Below are 18,929 nucleotides of genomic sequence, written 5' to 3'. Positions count from 1 at the left end.
GTTTATCTTACTGTGACATGTCAAAATGTCTCGTATGATAAAAAGCATATTAGGTTTTGAGTGTGATGATGAGAAGTAGCAGCTTTGGCTTTCAAGTATTTTATTTTATTTCACGTTCATTTAACGTACGTAAGTTTACAGCTTTTTGATTTAGGGAAAAAGTGTAATCTGCTTGTATCTATCATTGATAACTATGGCTGTCTCAAAGACCTAGACCTAGATCTAAACTATGACATTCAAATTCTAAATTAACATTTGAATACTCCTTGGCTTTTTCTGCATGTCTATTCATTCAGTTTAAACCTGGTATTTCTGCACAGGCTTGACTAACATAAGTAATATCACAGTATTTGTAGAATGAGATTTCAGTGGTGGCTGCATACGATTGTTTCTGACTCCAGTGATCCAAACATTTCTAGAAACTCCTGAATGTCAAGTCAAAAAAGTCAAAATGTATTGGTAAAAGAAAAATGTAATCCTTTTTGAAATTCACAACACAATTGCCATTTAGCCTTTCAAAAACACATCACTGCACACAAAGGGAGGCACACACACACACACCTGTGTTAACGGGGAATTACAGAGCTGTGTAAGCAGCAATCTAACACCACCATAAATTAGATTCATTCATTTAGTAACCTTGATTTAAGAAAAAACACTAGCCCATTTTATCAGATTAATCACTTTTTTCACATTGAAGATTTTTTTTAGGGTGATGAGGTCATAAAATATGATGACAAACATTCAAAGCTTCATTTAAAAACTTCAACAGAAACTCAGAATGTCAAAAATGAGATTCACTACAACCCTATTGACAACATTATTGATTTATGATAAGTTTTTGTGTAATTATCAATGAAAAATAAATGCATACCAACATCAAGTAACTTCAACTGTAACTCTTAGTAAAAGCAAAGTGAGTATTTATGAATATTTACTGTTTATGGCCTGTATGAGTCCAAAGCTAATGGTGTCTTTAATCAACATTGTAAACTTTGTAATTATGAGACATTCTTCATTCAAACTGTTGATCAGTAACGTTCTATCATATTAACCTACTCTTTAATAACCAACAGCTGTCTCCAGTGAAACAGACCCCGTCAGCTGACTCATGAGTCTTTCAAACAGTGGCAGGAATTTCACAACAGCGGTCTATCGGGACACTTTAAACACAGCTATTATCAAGAATGTCATTACTGTGGTTCTCTGCATCTCCATCAACTATGTCAACGGTACCCTTGTGCACACATTCACAAAACATCAGGTCTGAAGCTTGACTATTTGTAGAAATCCAACATGTACACATAAATGTACAAAGACTAAATTCATTTGATTCCTTTAGAAGTAAGCAATGGCATTGTTTTTACTCTTCTCTTGTTTTCTTATCATTCATGTCCTTCCCTGCAGGTTTTCAATATGAACCCTCGCTACATTCTCTACATCCACCTGGTACTCAATGATATCATCCTGCTGACGCTGTTTACCCTCATTCAGGTCCTGAGTTACATCGTGTTCACGCTTAATGTCTCCTTATGTATAGTTTTGTTAGTAATTGCTATATTTGCAAATCTAAACAATCCGCTGACACTAGCTGTTATGGCAGTAGAGTGTTACATCGCCATATGCTTCCCTCTCCGCCACACCCAGATCTGTACGGTCAGGAAAACATATGCTATAATCGGCCTGATATGGGTGATAAGTTTACTCTCAATCCTACCTGATTTATTTGTCGCACTGGCAACAGAATCCATGGAATTCTTTCATTCTAGGGTTTTTTGTCTCAGAGAAAATATTTTCAGGAACCCCGATCTCTCACAGAAGAGAGATATATCCAACTCATTGTTTTTGGTCCTTATCTGGCTCACTCTATTCTATACATACTTCAGGATCTTGTTTGCCGCAAAGGCAGCTGCCACAGATGCCAAGAAAGCCAGAAACACTGTCCTCCTCCACGGCTTCCAGCTGCTGTTATGTATGCTCACCTACGTTTTTCACATTATGATTGCCGGTCTGACATATTTGTTCCCAAAAGGCGTGCTGGCCATTCGCTTTTCTATCTCTATATTGATTCAGGTTCTGCCCCGACTCATCAGTCCAGTTGTTTACGGGCTACGAGACAAGACATTCAGGAAGTACCTGAAAAGACATCTGTTCAGTGCAGCTAGTGCAAATAAGCATCCACAAAAAACTCTTAAGAGGCCATAAAGTCCTGTTTTTGAGTTGTTCATGCTTACACTGTTTCATATTGCAGGAGAAAATATTAGACTTTCACCGATTTGAATTTTTTGGGCCGAATATTAGACTTTCACCGATTTGAATTTTTTGGGCCGATTCCGATTTCATTTTTTTCAAACCACTTTACAGCACACAAGATATTGCAATATTTTCTAGCTTTGCTTTATTAGACTCTTTAACCAAGATACAACCAGCTTTTCAATAATAATCTCAAGCAAACAAACAAAAACAGTGACAGGTTAAGAAACATTTTCCTTTTTGCTCAAATATAACTTCAGGTACAGTATTAAAATAAATAAGTAAAAAAGGCATACATAAATAAAAACAGATAAATAAAATAATAATTCTTGGTGTGTAGCATTTGTGGGTAATTTCTAAAATAGACCAAAAAAAAAAAAAAAAAAAAACCCTGTGGAAAATTCACACAGGTCTTCAGGACGCGCCCGCCAGTAAGCGCACGGACACGCGCATCTTTGGCATGCGGACACGCACCTCGTCAATTTCAAGCCGCACAGTGCAGCAGTGAGAGCTCCACAGTTAAGTTTAACATGTGCGTGTGTGTGCGCTGCTGATGTTACACAATGTCAATCATGCGGCGCGCTAAGTGACCGACGTTTTAAATCGGCATATTTTAGACGGCCGGTCGCAGGTCATGGCCCATCACGTGAAAACCGGCCCGATTCCGAGCACTGCTGATAAATCGGTGCAAGTCTAGAAAATATTAAAAATATTAAATAATAGAAAATACATCAACAACATTTTATGCGTGTGTATTTCACTTGTACAACAATCATATCCCTGTTTTTTCTTTTTGAACTAATATAAAAGGAATTAGTTGTTACCAGTTATTTAAACTACAACAGAATCATTTTGTTAACTTGATAACATGGGGACAAAATTGTGGACCTGATCTGAAACTGTCCAATGGAAGACCTACCAAAACTGGGTAAATAAATGAAATAAATAAATAAATGAAATAAAAACAGACCTAATCTTAAAGGAACCTGAGGCTAATTATCGTCCATTCAAACTGTGCTTAACATGAGCAGACTAAAGGCTGAAGATTATTTGGGAATCCTGCAGGTCACAGGACTCCTGTGGACTCCTGAAAAAGTCATCGGGAGCAGGTCTCACTGTGGGGGCGAGCATCATCATCACACATGAATACCACTGGGCTCATTGAATCAACAGAAGTTTTCGAGTCATACCCCAAAATATGAAATTCCAAAACTGCTGACGGACTTCAGAATTTTTTTTTAAATATACCATTTTGAAAAATGACAATGCCATTCTTTCACTCTTTAAAAACACTTTTAGAGTGTTATTTAGCCATTTCCCAACAAGAGAACATGACATGGTACCAATGGATGCCTTGGGTCATCTAATGTCATTTGATACCACACTAGCTTTAAAACTGAGTTTGCTACAGCAGGCTTTATTTGCTGGTCTGCCTCGCTCCTCGCCTTTACCACGTTCAGCTGCTTCTGTCATACCTGGGGTTTATTCGTATTTTTTTATGGCTAGACATTTGGCCATTGCCTCTGCTTCTTTCATTTTCTTGCTCTCTCTCTACCCTGACTTTTCTTTTTTGAGCCACTGATTTTTGGTGAGGCATTGTGAATTAGACAGTGAGGCTGCAGTTTGCCTCACATCTTTACATTAGTGGCACGTCTGTTCGGCAACTCTGACCCCTGCTGTTTGAATTTCAACCACACCATTCTGTATCAAATCACAAGTGGAAATGTGCTTTAATGAGGACAATAAATGTATTCATCATGTAAATGAGAAATATAACTTGTATTGTCAGTGATGTCAGTAAGTAAATTGTTGTATTTGATCCCATTAAAGACTTCTGTATGGGCTGGAGAGTTATCTGTACCCTGTGATCCCTCTCTTCCCGACAGTGGGCCTGTGTCTTCCAAAATCCAGGTCAGCCTTCTTTGTCATGTAATTTGAGTCATCATTTATCACTGATCTCTGTGTTAAAGGAGTGCTGACTAAATACATGAATTATTAGCACAGCAACATCTGACACAAGATTTAAAAAAATTAACCACACACAGTGAAGAATAAACTTTAACTTGAAAATAAATCAATAACCTTGGGAAATAAATAGATGCCTTCTGCTGGAAAATAAGCAATTTCCTAAACTTTAGGGGGAAAAAATGTCGTTGAAGAAAGACTGGAAAGACTCTGAGATTTTGTGGAACTGTCCGAGAGGAATCTACCATTTATGTTTACTCGTGCGAATGATCCAAGTTTAAATTACCTGCTATTACTTCTGTCCTCACTTAATTGCTGTGTAACATGAACCCCAACACGATCATTATTTGCTTTGTGATGAAGAACTGAGACAGATGGAGTCCCATCTGCCAGAGTCACCAGATAAAAGGCAGTTTGCTTGGGTCTTAAAGCAGCTGTATTTAATTTGACTCACCCATGTTTAATCAGCTAGCACTCAGCCAAACGTATTCTATACTGTGTCCTTTTCATAGTCTATGATAGACAAGTTGAAAATGCCTACAAGTAATGCTACAATAAGTAAAGGGAAATAAATTACAAATACAAGCATCGACTGCTCCAAAGGTTATTCATATTTTGGTCCTGACCAGTTGAGACCAGTCTTCCAAAGATGAATATTAGTTGTTTTAGCAAATGTCCAGAAACAACATGTTCGAGAGACTTCGACCTCTGAACGGCTGTAAGAATTATGACTTTCATGAGTCAAAGGAGTGAAAACAGGTGACGTCATTATAATGCCACAAACTCTGCAGAGGGAGGAGGTCAGGGTGAACGGAAGGTTCAAGAAAATGTAGGATTTAAAAACAGGAGCCCGCTGTTTGTTTCCCATCTAATAGAGAGAGTCAACAGTAGTTTTATTTAACCCTGACGACAATCATTCTACAATCAATTGGTTCTCACTGAAACTGTCACATAGCTGGAGTATTGGTTTCATCTGTTCCTGTACATTCACATTTCTATGTTTTTCTTTTTTTCTTTAATTCCCAAATTCATTCATATACCTTACTTTTTACAAAACAAACCATGGCAAGTACTCCCTCAGATATTGTGGTGTACGGATCTGGAACACCAAAGCACGTTATCAAGCGCTCGTTCTAGAACGTTTCAAAAGGAAATTGTCATTACATTTTATACATGATGTCTAATTATTTTTTGATGTGTCTCGTATACGTACGATACAGACGACAGAAGCCACCACCCAGAGTTCTGCAATGCATCACAGAAATCGAGCAGAGATCAGAGCTCTGCCTGGATGTGTCGTTATTGGGATTAGCCAGAATCTGGGGCTACATTTTTCTTGACTGCCGCCTCTTTTGCCTTTTGACAGTATCAGTTAAGCCCATGGTATACGAGAAGACAGTGAGGCTGTGAGGCCCGGCCTGCGCACACAGTATAATATCAGTGTCACCAGAGGACACTAGAGTTGGTCAGCAGTTAATTCCAACTACTGAGAATTACAGACATTAATTTTTTAAGGTTAAAATACTTTTTAAAACTTTTATTCTTGTTTGATTTGAGGACATTTTAAAGTTACCTTTCATTTGTTGTCGGTTTATGGTAGGATAACCTGAGTTTTGATGTTTTTATGAAAGTTTTTGTAATCAATCATTACTTTTAGTATCTGGCTCATTGGTTGCTCAGCATCATTCTCTACCCGATCCAACCCCCCTTCCCCTTTACATCACCATGGTGACAAAGGTCCCCTAACCTTAACAAAGTAGTAATTTTCACCCAAACCACAATATTTACCTCACTCTAATCAAGTTGTTCTTATGCCCAAACACACCTTATCTTTAACAATGGTGTAGTAATTTAAAGGACCTGTAAGACTAATCGCAAACAACTACCAATGTGAAGCTGCACTATTTCAAAAATTCTTAACAAAAGAAAAAGGTAGAAAAATGAAATTCTTACATAAACAATCAGTCAATATCTGTGTGTAATGTGAAAGTTGTTTCTTGTAGTAATAAACACAACTCAGTTCCATGGGGCCATGGGTCTACTTAAGTTGGTTGTTTTGGTTTTCAAACCTGCAAATTCACTTGTTGTTCAGTTTCACCGCTCTCATCACCATTTCCAGCCACGGCTGGCAGACATTTTCAAAAAAGCTCTGATAAAGCTACCGTACACTACCTGCGTCCCAGCACTCACAGAGTTAAAAGAAGAGTGAATACTGAACTTACATCCTCCAGGTTACACGACTGCAAATGAATCCAGATGTTGCTCCATCTATGCTGCCTTCAGGTACCTACAAAACAAAGAATAATGCTGCTTTAAGACCGGTTCTCTGTATCCATTCAATTGTTGTAGTGTCGGTTGAAAGAAACAGTTCAACATTTTGCAAAATGTATTCACTTTCTAGCACAGAGTTAGGAGGAGGTTAGCCTAGCTTAGCATAAAGACTTGAAATGAAGGGAAAAGGCTCGTGTGGTAGTGTGCAAAGTGAAAAAAAAAAAACAACAACTAAAAAACACAGACCTGCACCTCTGAAGCTGATGAATCAACTAATCATGTCTAGTTTGTTTAAGCCATACTCAAATACAAATGTAAAAAGGACTTGTTAAATTGTTCATTAATCTGTCCAACATCCATGAGCTCCTACCGTTTTCAGTCTTAGTGCTAAGCTAGGCAAACCACATTCTGGCCATAGCCCCATACTAGGGATGCACTGATTTTAAAATTCTGAGCTGACACTGATAGAGCCCATTTGCCAAACAGTCATTGAATTCATGACCATACCTGCTCATTCATATAAGTTTGTGGCCATTATTATGAAGCCCTGCTTTTTAGCCTGCACAAAATTGACTGGGACACAACAGAAAAACATCGGCCACTGCCAATGTCACGAATGTCATCTTATTTATCAAAAGTCTTTCTTAAAATAAAAAAGGAAAAGCACATGATCATATTTCTCAAAAATGTGCAACTATTCCCTTAAACACACACACAAGCACACACACACACACACATACATACACATACACATACATACATACATACATACATACATACATACACACACAGACACACACACACACACATAATCTCAAATGTGTCTGATCTACATTTATAAAGTCCATCCACACCAACACAGACAACAGACTGGTATTATCTGACGTCCTGCTGGGTAGGTACAGTCTAGTCATGCTTACTGCTTTGTACTGATACTGTATGGACTGCAAATGTGTTATTGTGTGTAACATTATGTTATATTACTGTGTGTAATGTGTATTACGTATCATGTATTTTTTCTGTGATTAACAAAGGTATCTTCTGAAATATTAGTAATAACCAGGAGAATCTGCCAGTTAGCCTCCTACAAGATCATTTTTAGAAGATAATTATTTAATCCATAGATCAGTGTGTCTCGTGACACATGTATTATTGGCAGATTTTCATTACAAAATTTTCCTTATTTGTTAATCTTTTATAGTCTTAAAATCTTTGAAGGTAACACCACAATCTCTCTTTGCTGTCTGTGCTTATTTCAAACAGGAAGGATTTTGCCATTTTAGACATGAATTTTTCATCCCTCAACGGCTCTTCTATTACAACTGTAAGTCAGCGAGACATTTTCACCACAGCTGTGACCAAAAATGTGATTGTCACAGCTCTCTGCATCTCCATTAACTACATCAATGGTACTCTGGTCCATACCTTCAGAAAGCACCAGGTCTGAAATGTACATTGTTTTCACAGTTTTAACAAATCAGTTCTTTCTTCTTTTTTTTTTTTAAAGGACGCATCGTGCACTATTTAAATATTAAGGATAATACCAGGTGATATGTTCTTTATTTTCATGTATCATTTGGTCATACTCAGTGAAGACATGTCTAGAAATATGTGATTTTCTTACATATGAGGCTAGACACCTCCAGATTTCACATTGTTATTTACAGAAAACATTCACCTCTGAAAGGCAAGGTAGCTTTCATTTATTGACCATTAATCTGACATTTTCTATAAACAGTCACAAGACATGGTAACTTTGGTGTAACTTGTGGATCAATTATAGCCGACTGCATATCTGCTTTTTAGAGTGTCATGTAGGGCTGCAGCTAATGATTATTTTTCTTGTCAATTAATCTCGAGATCATTTTCTTGATTAATCCTTTCATTGTTTTCGTCTATAAAATGTCAGGAAATGGTGAAAAATGTCAGTGCTTTCAAAAAGCCCAACTGACGTCTTGTTTTGTCCACGACCCAAAGATAGAAGATTCAGTTTACTGTCATAGTAAAGAAAACAAAGATATTCACATTTAAGAAGCTGGAATTGGGGATTTCTACCGATGAATCGCTTATTTAATAGCTGACAACTAACAGATTAATTATTGCAGCTCTAATGTCATGTAGGGCAATGTTTTCAGTTATTTGCAATTTTGTTGAAACATAGGTTTGAAAAGAAAATGAATGAAGCAAAGTATAAGTTTGAGAAAGCAGTAATATTTAATAGCTCTGATCTTTTGAAGTGGGGCTGTATGAGCAACTCATCCATAATCAGTGTAGAGGAAGCAACAAAATGTATTTAAAAAAAAAAAATCAACATAAGGCACATTTTTGTCATTTAAATGCGTTAGTTCAGATTCACCAAAGTCACACATTAACATTAACTAACTAAATGATTGAGGCAGCAGTAGACCAACAGCTCCTGTGTTCAGTGAGCTAAAATTACTGTTTTTGTCAATGGAGTCTGGTAACTTTGACATAAGCATGAATGGGGAACTAAAGATGTTGATGTCTACCTGTCGGAAAAGGCTGTCTGATGGAAAGGTAAAGCAGTGAAAATACTCTCAATATAGTGAACATTTAAACTGAAATTGATTGTTTTAGGCGGCTAAAATCGGTTTCAAACTACCCCTATCCACAGCAGCACATCACATAGCTACTGTGACAAACTGGGGGCGTGCCAATAAAAATCTACTGTTGGTAATACACTGGCTATGGATCAGTACCTCATACAACCCCTCTTCAAAAGATCCAAATTACCCCTTTAAATAAATCATCTAAAATACTAACACTACTCCATCAATACCAATTTCATCCTCCAGATCTTCTACACAAACCCTCGTTACATTCTGTTCATTCACCTGGTTATAAATGACATGATGCAGCTGGTCCTGTCAACTTTACTCCACATCATCAGCTACGCCATTTACACAATCAGTGTGCCGTTCTGCCTCATCCTGCTGATCATCACCATCCTCACCACCCTCAACACCCCACTAAACTTGGCTGGCATGGCAGTCGAGTGCTACATCGCCATCTGCATCCCCCTCCGTCACGGACAGATCTGTACCGTCAAGAACACCAATATCTTGATTGGTCTGATCTGGGTTGTGAGTGCTTTCTCCATCCTACCAGATCTCTTCATCCTTCTGGCCACAGAGCCACTACACTTCTTTCACTCTAAAGTTTTATGTTCCAGAGACTTTGTGTTCAGGAGCTCTTACAGCCTGAAGAAGAGGGATGCTTCACACATTGTTTCTCTCGTCCTGGTATGGCTCATAATCTTCTACACTTACTTCAGGATTCTGTTTGCTGCCAAGGAAGCAACTGAAGACATTAAAAAAGCCAGAAACACTATTCTCCTCCATGGTTTTCAGTTGCTGTTATGTATGCTTACATACGTGAGACCCATGCTTGAACAAGGTCTGCTCTACTTATTACCCAAACAGTTCCTGGCCATACACTTCACCTCCTATGTCATTGTCCAGATCCTGCCACGGTTTGTTAGTCCCATTGTCTACGGACTGCGGGACCAGACCTTCAGGAAACGTATGAGGAGGTACCTGCTTTGTAAAGTGAGCATAAGAAACCACCCAGAAAATGTCCTAACGTCAAACATGAGGCCTACCATGAAACTGCAGTGAGAGTTTCCCAGTTTCCACATTCTGGTAGACAACTCAATAATAATTCCATTTGTGGTGTAAATTACCAGTTATTGTGAAATCCATTAATATATGCCCCATGTCACTCCTAGCCATGTCTTTCACAGTGCTGCCACCTTGCCAAAAGAGTTACAGTTAGCTAACACTTAACACCCCCTAAGCATATTCAATCAAATATACAGTATAGCAACACGGTAGTGGTGGTGGAGAGGATGAAGTACATTTACTCTCAAGGACTGTACTTAGGTACAATTTTGATGTACTTGTACTTCAGTATTTCCATAATCTGCTACCTTATTCTTCTACTCCTTTAAATCTAATCATAAAAATAGATAAAATAATGATAAAGATAATAAACAAATATATTTTGATGGATAAACATAAGACTTGACTGCTACCTGCAAGAGAAGCCCAATTTTTACCAGCTTCAACATCGAAGTGATAAATACATTATCTATCATTTTATTTGATCTAAAATTGTACCGTTCTGTATAATGATAACTTTTACTTTTTGTTTTTCTTGTACGTTTACCTTAGTAAAAGATCTGAGTACTTCTTCCACCACTGCTACCATAGGTCAAATGAGTCTGTTCGCTCGATGCTAAAACATCATGGGAATTACCACTAATGTGCTACCAAAAATTAGCAACGCAATAATATCATTTTTACGTATGATCCATTTTTATTTCACATGCTTAACATGAAACTAAATATGTGCTCACATTTACAGGCATAGACTGTTGTTTCTGACTGTTGTTGAATGTTACCGTCTTTGGTTTAGCCGTCTTTGTACAGACTGACGTTCCATCATCTCATGAGAGAATGTCGCCATCTGCTGATCTGGCAAGTGACTGCACCTCACCTAAACAAACAGGAGAGAAGTCATAACTGTCACTCACATGGCACACAAACCGACAGTACACAATCTACAAATGTGCAAAACCCTTTTCACATGTAAAAATAGATCCATAAATGCATGAATATGTATTAGCTGTGGTGAAACTGTTACATTTGTAAAACCTGTAACGTTGTTATGTGAAACTAAAATTTGTGTTTACGAGTAAGTTATGCGCATTTGCAAATCAATCTGTATTTTTTTGGATGTGACTTTGCACAACACAAATATAAAAAGACATGTTTGTGGAAAATGAATTATGAATAATGAATAATAATGAATGTATTATGGTACAAATTTGTAGATTGTCTTGAGTGGGTTACAAATAATAAAGTAGAAATATGTTCCCCTTGGCATTTATTAAACCTGGTTTTTAAGACCCTTGTGGTGTCTAGTTAAGGATTTTTCTTGTTGCCAAGGTCAACTCATGGCCCATAGGGATCATTTGGCGGCCATCTTGAATTGTTGTCCACACTAATGGCGAAAAACACAGATTTCCGTAAACCCTGAACCAGACAACATATAAAGACAAATTAAGCCACTTTTTCATTTAACTTTGACTCCAGGAATCAAATGGAAATGTCACTGACATGGTACAACCTCTCCTTGTTGGTAAAAAACAGGCAAATGACACTTTTTAGTCTCATTACAATATAACTTCTGCTATTTTGTTTTGCAGTAGTTTACTGCAATAGCCAAATGTCACTAGTTTATTATCTTATATCAGTCTCAGGGTTATTAAATGGATTAGGGCTGTGGCAACAAGATGAGTCAGTTCCTGGATGGTGAGGAAGACCGAAAATCAGACCAGGTACCTGATGAAGTGTGAAATATGCTGTTAGTTTAGTTTTAGTTTATTTAGTTTATAAAAAGGACAGTGTGCACGTATTAGTTGTTTACAAAACAAAAATATATTTGCACCAGATGTAGCTAAAGGCTAATTTCCATCTGTAGTCCACTAACATAAAACATGAAACACAACAAAATACACAATCCACAATTAACACAAAGGAGCAGACAACATCAGATACAGACACATCATAATACATATATAAGAATCTTATGTGACATGCACATGTATGCCTCGCACGCTGCATGGTACATAATGCTGTTAAATGTCAAGTGTGGCTTATGTTTTATAAGCTTTGAAGTTTCACAATCTTACCTCTATATAATATTAAAACTTTGTTTAATACAATGACCTGACGTAGTTTTGACTATCAAATGTGAAGAACACGTTCCCCATATCCCCATGTACCTATAGGAGAGCCCCAGGTCACTGGTCTTAACGGAGATGAGGAGCATAAAAACAAACCGCCTGCAGTCCATGACAGACAACAGGGATAATGCTCTCTTGCCAAAATGACCCTTGCGGACCGTGTCTTCGCACTCCAGATAATTCCTGCTGCAAATGAACTCCAGAGGCGAGCAGATAAACCGTTGCCTGGGAAGCTTGATAGGTTCCTCATCCTTGTCTTGTCTGGTGCTAGTGATTTTCAGTGTGAGAAGACTTGTAGACTTGTGCTTTCTAGAGGATAGTTACTGTGCAGAGCAGTGACAAATGGCGAGTGGAAACTTCCCATGCAAATATCTCTTTGTCCCACAGTCCATCATATTCAGGAGTTCCTGCACCACCTCATACTGTGCGATGGGCTGGTTGATTGGCATGTAATAGGTGCTGTTAGACTTTTTTTGAGGAGTAAGAATTTGTGTCCACATAGCCTTTTTCTTCAGCAGAAAAGCAGGGACAGGGCCCTGGGGAGCACTTCATCCCCGGGGTTTACAAAAATAAAAAAAAAATGCTCCCAGCGCTTTTTTGTACCGATGCACTACGCATGGGTTTTGTTTCTATGATAACAGTTTGACAATGACATTAGCTACGTGGCTACACTACATTAACGGGGGTTGACTGCACAGTTAACAACAAGCTTACAATGGTATGGTGATAAAAGTACAACACACACCAGCAACATTCAGTGTCTGCTGACCTACCTGCTCCCACAAATAGGCTTTTTTGTATATTTTGTAACTGTATCCCAGCTGAGAGAGAGAAAAAAAAAAAGGAGCAGTAGCAAAATCAAAAATCAAAATGGCCGCACAAAACGCTCAGAGAGGCATGCTGCTGTATACACTCCCTCTTCATTGGGAACAAGTGAATATGCCAGCACTGAGAAAAAATACAGCTATGTGGACCCTAACAGGCCCTGTCACCTGTGCATGAGATAAGACTACCCTAAGCCAGCACCCTCCGTTAATCATCCACAATTAAAATTATGTTTAAAACCAACTGCACCTAATTACAGCCTGTTTCCCACTGTGTAAATCACCCTTTTTTAACAGACTGAGATTGATGTAAGATAGTAAACTAGTGACATTTGGCTATTGCATGAAACTACTGCTGAAGGAAATAGCAAAAGTTATATTGTTATGAGTCTAAAATGTGTCATTTGCCTGTCGTAAGTGCTACATCGTAGGCAACTGGACTTGCTTGCGTTTCCTCTCATGCCTCTCATCCAAGAAGCTTCTTGGATGAGAGGCGAAACGTCTTCAAGAAACGCAAGCAAGTCCAGTTGCCTACGATGTAGCACTTACGACACTTACGATACCTCTTAAGGCACAAAAATTTAGCTTGACATCAAAAAGCAAATGATTGTATTTCTCAAAAATGTGTAACTATTCCTTTAAAACACACACACGCATGCATGAACACACACACACACACACACACACACACACACACACACACACACACACACGCATACACACACACACACACACACACACAAAGGATGAATATAATCCCAAATGTGTTTGATCAACATTTATAAAGTCCATCCACACCAACACCGACAACAGATTGGTGTTATCTGACGTCCTGCTGATACTGTATGGACTGCAAGTGTTTTCTTACTGTATGTATATATGTAAAATATCATGTATTTTTTCTGTGATTTACAAAGGAATTTTCTGAAATATTTAGTAATAACAAGGAGAATCTGCCAGTAAGCCTCCTACAAGATCATTTTCTGAGGATAATTAGGCTATTTAATGCATAGATCAGTGCGTCTCATGACACATGTATTATTAGCAGATTTTAGTCCAACATTCTTTGAAGGTAACACCACAATCTCTCTTTGCTGTCTGTGCTTATTTCAAACAGGAAGGATTTTGCCATTTCAGACATGAATTTTTCATCCCTCAACGGCACTTCCACTATAACTGGGAGTCGGACGGAAAGCTTCACCGTAGCTGTGACCAAAAATGTGATTGTCACAGCTCTCTGCATCTCCATTAACTACATCAATGGTACTCTGGTCCATACCTTCAGAAAGCACCAGGTCTGAAGTTTGCCTTTTCACAGTATAAACATATGTGTAAGCAGAAATGGAAACCAGCAGCAAACATACTGAATCTTTCTATTTTTCTCTCCCTCTTCTTTCCAACTCATCTTTAAGCAAAACAGCGTTATTTTGAGATTCATTTACATTGTTTTTTTACAGCTTTAACAAATCAGTTTTTAAAAAAAGGATGCATCGTGCACTACTCAAATACTGAGAATAATATCAGGTTACATGTATTATAATGTATCATTCGGTCATTCTCAGTGAAGACATTTGTGATTTTCTTGCTTATGAAAGAGGCTAGACATCCCACACACACCACACTGTTATTTACAAAAGACATTCACCTCTGAAAGGCCAGGTAGCTTTCATTTATTGACCATTTATCCGACGTAAATTTGCTATAATCAGTAGCAAGTCAGGGCAACTTTTTTTGTGAAAAATATTCTGTTATTTTGACTGGTTGCGGATCAGTTATATAGTCAACTGCATATCTGCTTTTTAGAGTGTCATATAGGGCTGCAACTAATGATTCTTTTTATTGTTGATTAATCTCTAGATTATTTTCTTATTAATTGATAAGTTGTTTTTTGTCTTAAAATGTCATAAAACGGTGAAAATGTCAATCAGTGTTTCCCAAAGCCCAAGCGGACATCCTCAGATGTCTTGTTTTCTCCAGAACCCAAAGATATTCAGTTTACTGTCATAGAGGAGTAAAGAAACCAAAAATGTTCACATTTAAGAAGCTGAAATCAGAGAATTAACATTTTTTAAATTACTTATACCAATTAATGGCTTATTTAATAGCTGACACAACTAACAGATAAATTATTGCAGCTGTAATGTCTTATAGTGCAACATTTTCCTTTACTTGCTACTTTGCTGAAACAAAGGTTTGAAATGAAAATGAATGAAGCAAAACATGACTTTGAAAAAGCAGTTTTTAAAATGGATAGTTCTGATCTTTTGAAGTGGGGCTGTATGAGCAACTCATCTATAGTCAGTGTAGAGGGCAGCAACAAAATGTATTTTAACCACCTAAAAAAAACAAAATTGGTTTAAGTGTTTTGCTATATTTAAAATATTTTCAGTGATTTAAGTTGACATCAGACAGGGAACTGAAGCTGTTTTATCTTTCTCTTCAAAGCCAGACTCTACTGAGTAAAACAGTAATTTAACGTTGCTGTGCACAGGAGCTGCTGGTCTGCTGTTTGTTTGTGTTATTGTGTGAATCCAAAATAAATCTTTTAAATGCCAAAGACACATTAACATTAACTAACTAACTCATCCAAGCAGCAGTAGACCAACAGCTCATGTGTTCAGCAAGCTAAAATCACTGTTTTTGTCAATGGAGTCCAGTGACTTTGACAAGAGCGTCAATGGGGAACCGAATATGTTAATGGCTTCCTGTCGAAAAGGGCCATCTGACAGAAAGGTGAAGCAGTGAAAATACTCTCATTATAGTGTAGTGGCTAAAATAGGTTTCCAGCTGCCCCCATCCACAGCAGGACATCACATCGCTCCTGTGACAGTACTCTGCTCTGGTTCTCCAAACTGGGGGCGTGCCAATAAACATCTACTGTAGGTAATACACTGGCTATGGATAAGTACCTCATTCAACCTCACTACTCCATCAATACCAATTTCATCCTCCAGATCTTCTACACAAACCCTCGTTACATTCTGTTCATCCACCTGGTTATAAATGACATGATGCAGCTGGTCCTGACAACTTTACTCCACATCATCAGCTACGCCATTTACACAATCAGTGTGCCGTTCTGCCTCATCCTGCTGATCATCACCATCCTCACCACCCTCAACACCCCACTAAACTTGGCTGGCATGGCAGTCGAGTGCTACATCGCCATCTGCATCCCCCTCCGTCACGGACAGATCTGTACCGTCAAGAACACCAATATCTTGATTGGTCTGATCTGGGTTGTGAGTGCTTTCTCCATCCTACCAGATCTCTTCATCCTTCTGGCCACAGAGCCACTACACTTCTTTCACTCTAAAGTTTTATGTTCCAGAGACTTTGTGTTCAGGAGCTCTTACAGCCTGAAGAAGAGGGATGCTTCACACATTGTTTCTCTCGTCCTGGTATGGCTCATAATCTTCTACACTTACTTCAGGATTCTGTTTGCTGCCAAGGAAGCAACTGAAGACATTAAAAAAGCCAGAAACACTATTCTCCTCCATGGTTTTCAGTTGCTGTTATGTATGCTTACATACGTGAGACCCATGCTTGAACAAGGTCTGCTCTACTTATTACCCAAACAGTTCCTGGCCATACACTTCACCTCCTATGTCATTGTCCAGATCCTGCCACGGTTTGTTAGTCCCATTGTCTACGGACTGCGGGACCAGACCTTCAGGAAACATATGAGGAGGTACCTGCTTTGTAAAGTGAGCATAAGAAACCACCCAGAAAATGTCCTAACGTCAAACATGAGGCCTACCATGAAACTGCAGTGAGAGTTTCCCAGTTTCCACATTCTGGCAGACAAAACGTGTATTATGCACCAGAAAATGATTTATCCCTACAACAGTATAAAACACGATCATATGTGTATTCAATAATTGTGTCCTGTTTTTACTTTTTACGTTTTCCCCAAAGATGGTCACTGGTCTTAGTCAAAAATTTTTAAGATATAGGATAAATTTTGTACAAAATATTCAGTATATTTTAAGCATCATGACAACAACTACAGTAAGAGGCTGATTCAATACATTTTATGACAGCTGATGTTTAGCCAAGAGAAGTTAAATCAGCAGTAAAAAAAAAAAAATCTGTTTTAATATTCAGAATATCATACAATTTCACTTGAAATACTGAATACTTACTGAATATGACACATGTATATGTTTGAGATAGTTTAACAATATTTGTTAATAAACCTGGCAAATTAAACTCAAGTTTACTTTAACTTAAGCCAATCAAACAGCGACAGCTTAGATGCCAAACTCGAGGCTTCGAAACTGGAGTACACAAACCAATAGCTGACGTCACAGGCCTGTCACGATAACAAATTTTGCTGGGCGATTAATTGCATCAGAAATTATTGCGATAAGCGATAATATTAGACCATTTTTTAAACTTATATTATGATAATAAAGGCATAATGATACAAGTACACCCTTTAAAAGAGAAATAAACATTTATTTAACAAGAATATTTAGGAATGCAAAAAAGAAAATTTAATTATCCGAAATAACACGTAAAAATATCGAAATAAATAAATAAATACAAAAAAAAGACTGTCAGTCTCTCACTCTCAGTGCAGTTAAGTTGGTCGTATTCGCTCTTTTTGTTGAGATGGTTTTCGAACAAACCCGGCACACCGGCTTGTCCAAATTACTGGGCTCCCCTCTGTCATTTGGTTTAAATCCAAAACACTCCCACACAGGGGCCGTGGCATTTGGTTTAAGAACAAGTTCCATGTCTTTCTCTTACGCTCAACTGTTTTTTTTTTTTCTCCGCCTCGTCTCCCCCTCACAAAGATCGCACTGTGTGTGTGTGTGTGTAGCCCATAGCCCTGCCTCCCCCACAGAGACAAAGACGATGCACGGCAGTGAACGCTCTTGTCGTCCAGTCTCTTTGGTGGAGAGAGACGAGGAAAAAAAAGTATGCAATTAATCGCGGCCGGAAAAGTTACCATCTCCCTTTTAATTTACCGTGCAATTAACCGACTTATCGCATATCGCGACAGGCCTAGCTACGTCCATTATTTTTATAGTCTGTGACAGGATCCCACCTGCAGCTCTTCCAGCTCTGGAATTTTGTTTGTGCTGACCACAGTGTGATTGACTCACACGCCAATCAGCCAGATATAAATTTTAAGCAACGCTAGTAGCATGGCTGTAGTGATGACAATCTTGCCCCCAGAGGATGATTTCTAATCAGGATTATGCCATAAATCACAGACTGATATGTGATAAAATTAAATTATTGTTATTCTTCCATTAACTGATTTTCAGCAGATGATAATGCAGAGCCTGCAGCTGTACAGAGGCCGTCGAGGAGACAATGAAACAGACTTTAGGTTATATGACACTCGGACTGGTAACGGTTATGCTCGGCAGGGATGTCCGCCGATATTAGAAACGGGCATCGGCATCGGATCGGACTGCATGGAAAAATGCCGATCCATGAGCTCCGATCCAGTTTTTCACTGAGTCCAGGTTGCCAGGTTTTCTGGCCAGCCCAGCGCTCCATTCCAGTGATCCACTCCAGTTCTTACTATCAATCCACCAGGCCAGCATGCAGACGGCAGATACACAGAGGGTAGGAAGCAGTGTCAGAAATTAGCAAGGGCCACGGGCCATTTGGCCCGCAATTTATCCAAGAATGCCCCCAAAAGCCATGTTACGGGGGCCAAAATTGCCCCCAAGTTTTCGAAACAACTATATGTATTTATATTTTTAACGGTATTAAAATCTGACATTAAAGTATAATTTTATTTTCATTAAATTAATTTACCGTCACGTCTACAACTCATTTTCCAGACATAATCAACGAGATTGCACTGATTACGTGAGAGTAAT

General features: G+C 38.3%; 3 protein-coding genes across 3 annotated transcripts; all 3 read left to right on the top strand.

The window, feature by feature from the left end:
* The first annotated feature begins 1,101 nt into the window (after positions 1-1,101).
* LOC126385927 (odorant receptor 131-2-like) lies at positions 1,102-2,205 on the top strand. The gene is made up of 2 exons (XM_050037972.1): positions 1,102-1,232; positions 1,408-2,205. Exons 1-2 carry the CDS (start codon positions 1,188-1,190, stop codon positions 2,203-2,205), a joined length of 843 nt encoding a protein of 280 aa, XP_049893929.1. The 5' UTR covers positions 1,102-1,187.
* Positions 2,206-7,774: 5,569 nt separating this feature from the next.
* LOC126385926 (odorant receptor 131-2-like) lies at positions 7,775-10,127 on the top strand. Its single transcript, XM_050037971.1, has 2 exons — positions 7,775-7,930; positions 9,306-10,127. Exons 1-2 carry the CDS (start codon positions 7,775-7,777, stop codon positions 10,125-10,127), a joined length of 978 nt encoding a protein of 325 aa, XP_049893928.1.
* Positions 10,128-14,222: 4,095 nt separating this feature from the next.
* Positions 14,223-16,859, top strand: LOC126385925 (odorant receptor 131-2-like). Its single transcript, XM_050037970.1, has 2 exons — positions 14,223-14,378; positions 16,038-16,859. The coding sequence occupies exons 1-2, from the start codon at positions 14,223-14,225 to the stop codon at positions 16,857-16,859; spliced, it is 978 nt and encodes a 325-aa protein (XP_049893927.1).
* The last annotated feature ends 2,070 nt before the right edge of the window (positions 16,860-18,929 follow it).

Source organism: Epinephelus moara, chromosome 24 (genome assembly GCF_006386435.1).
Source record: "Epinephelus moara isolate mb chromosome 24, YSFRI_EMoa_1.0, whole genome shotgun sequence".
NCBI classification, from domain to species: Eukaryota; Metazoa; Chordata; class Actinopteri; order Perciformes; family Serranidae; genus Epinephelus; species Epinephelus moara.
Note: the sequence above shows the minus strand (reverse complement) of the source record. Positions and strands in the feature narration are given on the sequence as shown.